General features: G+C 48.8%; 1 protein-coding gene across 7 annotated transcripts in view; it reads right to left on the reverse strand.

Moving 5' to 3' along the window:
- Positions 1-2,316: 2,316 nt before the first annotated feature.
- The window catches only part of Rab34 (RAB34, member RAS oncogene family), a 3,728-nt gene continuing 1,708 nt past the window's right edge, over positions 2,317-4,336 (reverse strand). For 3 of the 7 annotated variants that reach the window (XM_008828680.2, XM_029561396.1, XM_017797045.2), the window contains 8 exons: positions 4,101-4,166; positions 3,898-3,999; positions 3,729-3,793; positions 3,550-3,601; positions 3,227-3,308; positions 3,061-3,151; positions 2,833-2,940; positions 2,317-2,744 (listed from right to left, as the gene is read on the reverse strand). In XM_008828680.2, the coding sequence (XP_008826902.1) occupies positions 2,677-2,744; positions 2,833-2,940; positions 3,061-3,151; positions 3,227-3,308; positions 3,550-3,601; positions 3,729-3,793; positions 3,898-3,999; positions 4,101-4,166 (634 nt within the window). In that variant the 3' untranslated portion in view covers positions 2,317-2,676. Of the gene's footprint in view, positions 2,745-2,832; positions 2,941-3,060; positions 3,152-3,226; positions 3,309-3,549; positions 3,602-3,728; positions 3,794-3,897; positions 4,000-4,100; positions 4,170-4,336 lie in introns of all 7 variants that reach the window. The other 4 variants (XM_029561399.1, XM_029561395.1, XM_029561398.1 and 1 more) reach the window with 3 other exon arrangements.

The following is a 4,336-nucleotide window of genomic DNA, read 5'->3' on the forward strand; positions in this document are numbered from 1 at the left end:
CTAATTTCCCACTTCAGCCCGTATAAGAATCCCTGTGGAAAAATAAACTTTTGCAGCTTGATCGGAGTTCTTTGTCTTGCTGTCATTCTTCGTGTCTCTTGTCCCATCATTCCAGGTCCCTGGGAGTTCGAGTCTCCGTCTCCTGCCCTGCAGGTCGGGGCAAGTATCCCTCTGATCTCTACATACATGCATGACATGTGCTCACACACATCATACAAATACACAATAATAATAAAATTTAAAAGGGAAGGCAGAACCAGTGCCCTTAACCTCTGAATCATCTTTCAAGCCCCTCAAGACTTTCTTTTTATTTTTATTTTTTGGTCTTTTTGAGACAGGTTTTCCCTGTAGCCCCAGTTGTCCTGGAACTCACTGTGTAGACCAGGCTGGCCTTGAACTCAGATATCTGCAGACTCCTCCTGAGTGCTGGGATTAAAGGTGTGTGCCACCACACCCAGCCCTTTATGTATGAATGTACTCCCTGCATGTGTGTAAGTGCATCTGTGTAGTGCAATGCCCATGGAGGTCAGAAGGCATTGAATTCCCTTGGAACTGGAGTTAATGGATGGTCATTAGCCACCATGTGGGTGCTAGCATTCCAACCCCCATCCTCTGCAAGAGCAGCCAGTACTCTTAACCGCTGAGCCATCTCTCCAGCCCCATCCCTCAAGGCTTTTTTTTTTGGCCTTTTTTGAAACAAGGTTTCCCTGTTGCCCAGCTGGCCTGGCCCTGTTGCCCAGCTGGCCTGGAACTCATTATGTAGACCAGGCTGGCCTTGAACTCACAGAGATTCTCCTGCCTCTGCCTCCCAAGTGCTGGGACTACAGGCGTGTGCCACCATGCCCAGCTATCCCTCAAGGCTTTTTTTAAAAGAAAAGAAGAAAGGAAGAAAAGATTCAAAAAAGTTTTCTCAAGTCTGGAGAGATGGCTCAGTGGTTAAGAGCACTGACTGCTCTTGCAGAGGACCTGGGTTCAATTCCCAGCACCCACATGGCAGCTCCAAACCGTCCTTAACTCCAGTTCCAGGGGAATCCGAAGCCCTCTTCTGACCTCCTCGGCATTGCATGACATGGGAACATTCACATATATGCAAGGCAATACACTCATACACATAAAAATAAGTAAGTAAATAATAAATAAAATATTTTAAAAAGTTTTCTCAAAGGAGAAAATTGGGAGTAAACACCAAGTAGGAGGAAATATGAAGGGTTAGTTAGAAGAGTGAGGCCAGAGGAAAGGGCCCTCCAGTCTAGCCATTCAGCTTGGCCTGGTCACACAGGCCTGAAATCCCAGTACTTGGGAGGTAGGATCAGGAATTCAAGGTCAGCTTGGCTGCATAGTAATTCAAGGTCAGGCTGGGCTACATACATAAGAGTATGCCTCTGGGGCTGGAGAGATGATGGCTCAGCGGTTAAGAGCACTGACTGCTCTTGCAGAGGACCCAGGTTCAATTCCCAGCACTCACATGGCGGCTATAAACCGTCCTTAACTCCAGGGGAATCCGAAGCCCTTTTCTGACCTCAGTGGCACTGCACGACGAGGGTGCACTCACATACATGCAGGCAATACACTCATACACATAAAATGGAAATAACAAAATATTTTAAAAAAAGAGCATGCCTCAAAGAGGTGTGGGAGGAGGAAAGGAGGCAGGGAGGGAGGCCGGAATGAAGGAAGATAAAAGTAAGACTGAAAAGGTATTTATGGGGTCTGGAGAGATGGCAAAAGACCCAGGTTTGAATCCCAGCGCCCACATGGCAGCTAACAACTGTCCGTAACTCCAGTTCCAGGGGATCCGACAGCCTCTCCTGTCCTTCTCAGGCATTGCACAATACGGGTGTACTTACCCACATGCAGGCAATACACCCATACACATAAAATATTAAAAAAAAAAAAAAGGTATCTATGGGCTGGAGAATTGGCTCAATGTTTAAGAGCACTGGCTGCTCTTGCAGAGGACTTGGATTTGATTCTCAGCACCGACATTAGCAGCTAACAACCTTCAATAACTCCAGTTCCAAGGGATCTGACACCCTCTTCTGACCTCTATGGGCATTTAAAGACATGGGTACACTACATACATACAGGCAAGACAAACAATAAAATACATTTTTTAAAAAATGGTATCTATTCAGATTTTAACTGGTAGAGGATCTAGTTAGTCCTCCAAAACTTGGTCTCTGAGGTGTCACACTGACTGAGTCCTGCTTTAGGGGCCAGAGCCCCTACAGGGGAGGGCCTCCAGTGCCAAAATCACCCCACAAAGCCCTACTCATTCTACATCTGTCATCCCCAGTGAAGGACTCCAGCCCCACAATGATAATAAGAAAGCAATTTTAATGCATAAGGCACAGTATAAGGCTGAAATAATTAGGCATCCTCAAATGAAAAGGGCCCAGCAGGGTGAGCAAAAACTGCAGAAACACTGCTCCCCACCCCCATTGCTGGGCACCCCAGAGAGCCCCAGAAGAGTACGGGGTCATCCAGTCTTTGGCCTGGTGCCTGGGAGCAGGAAGTGACTAGCATGGTCCCAGTTACCCCTCCAGGGGTCAACTGCCATCATGGGCAGCTCTTTGGTCTGGAAAAAGAGTCAGTGCAAATGTCCAGGGGTTGAGTTCTGGAATAGTCAAGATGGAACAGTGTCCCAGGAACAGGCAGTTTCTTGTCAGTCCTCTCTCAGGGACAACATGTGGCCTTTTTCTTGCTAGCAGTTAAGTAGAGGTTTTTGTCATCACTGTTGATACCTGAAGGGTGGGAAATATATAAAGCAGCAGTTGGAGGTTCATTAGTTCCCTTTGCTATCTGCCTGCCCTAAACCGGGTGGGTACTTACGGACAACATCTCCAATGTGACGAGCCCCAGATTTCTCCAGCTCAGCCAGTACATTGGCCTCAAAGGTCAGTGCTGCCACACGGAAGAAGAATTCCCGGACATTCTCACCTGACATAGGGAGCAGAAATAGGTGTTCAGGAGTAGCATCAGGTTGAGACACAGCTAGAGATGTAAGAGTCAGAGGGGAGGCTGGCAGGCACAGCAGAAGGCTGGGGCCCCCCAACTCACCAGTAAGGGATGACACGGCCCAATACTCAGCCTTAATCTCTTGGGCCACCTTGAGGGCATCTTTCTCCATTAAGGCATACTGAGCAGGAGTCTGTGGGAAGATCAGAATCAGATTGGGGGTGGGTCCCCTCACTAAGTTGGGAAACTCCCCCACTGGCACACTCACACTCAGGTCCTTCTTGGAACCCACAAGGAAGAGAAGCACGTTGGAAGGGTCATTCTCCTTGAGTGCATCAGCAAGCCACTGCCTGTCACAGATGGTGGATAGTGGTGAGGAATGAGTGAACCTGACATTCTGGTGCCCAGTTACCAGCTCTGGTCTGAGACATATCCGTTCTTTTCCTACACCAACCCCATGTCACAGGATTGAATACAGGATCATCTGCATTGTTAAGCAAGTGCTCTACCACTACATACACTCTTCTCAGATCACCTTTTCTGAACCCTCCCCAGAACTTCTTCCCATTGAGTTATGGCCTCCTTACATACTTGGTATGTTCCAGGGACACCACATCATTCAGGTTGAAGACAATGATGATAGCTGGAAGAGCAGCAGAAACAGCCTCAAGTTGATAGACACCCTTGGCTTATTTTTCCTATCCCCCAGCTCTACAAGAGAAGCTTGGTATGCTTCTTAGACTGTCTGCCCCACAGGGTCCAGCCTTTACCTTGAGCTCCTCGGTAGTAGGTGGAGGCGATGCATTTGAATCTCTCCTGCCCAGCAGTGTCCCAACTGGGAGGAAGGAGAGCAGAGTCTAGGTAAGTGGGGGGGTGAGGGACAGATAGAGTATGGGTGCAGCAATAAGGCTATCTGGAAAGGGTGGAAGAAACACTCACAGTTGGAGACTGAAGGGGACCCCGAACACTTCAAATCGTTCCATCTCAAAGTCCACTCCGATGGTGGCCTTGTAATTCTTATCAAAGGTGTCTTTGCAGAACCTGAGGAGGTGCCAGGTGCTCTGGCCTGTAGCCCAGCCCACCTGGCTAAGCCTGATCCCACCATGTCCTCACCTAGTCAAGCACCAGCACCCTTTCCTTACCTATTAATGAGGCAGGTCTTCCCCACAGACAGGTCCCCTACCACAATGACCTTGGATATCTTAAATCTGCTGAACAGAAGAGTGGGTGGACGGATAAACAGAGGGAGTGAAACCAGCTTTGCACTGCAGGGGATTCTAAGGCTCTTACTGGGTCCAGAAGGGTAGCTGCACCCCAGAAAGGTAGGTTATCATAGCAGGCCTCCCACACTTGCTTCCCCCCCCCCCGCCCCCGCGCG

Source organism: Nannospalax galili, unplaced genomic scaffold (assembly GCF_000622305.1).
Source record: "Nannospalax galili isolate Female #2095 unplaced genomic scaffold, S.galili_v1.0 scaffold212, whole genome shotgun sequence".
NCBI classification, from domain to species: Eukaryota; Metazoa; Chordata; class Mammalia; order Rodentia; family Spalacidae; genus Nannospalax; species Nannospalax galili.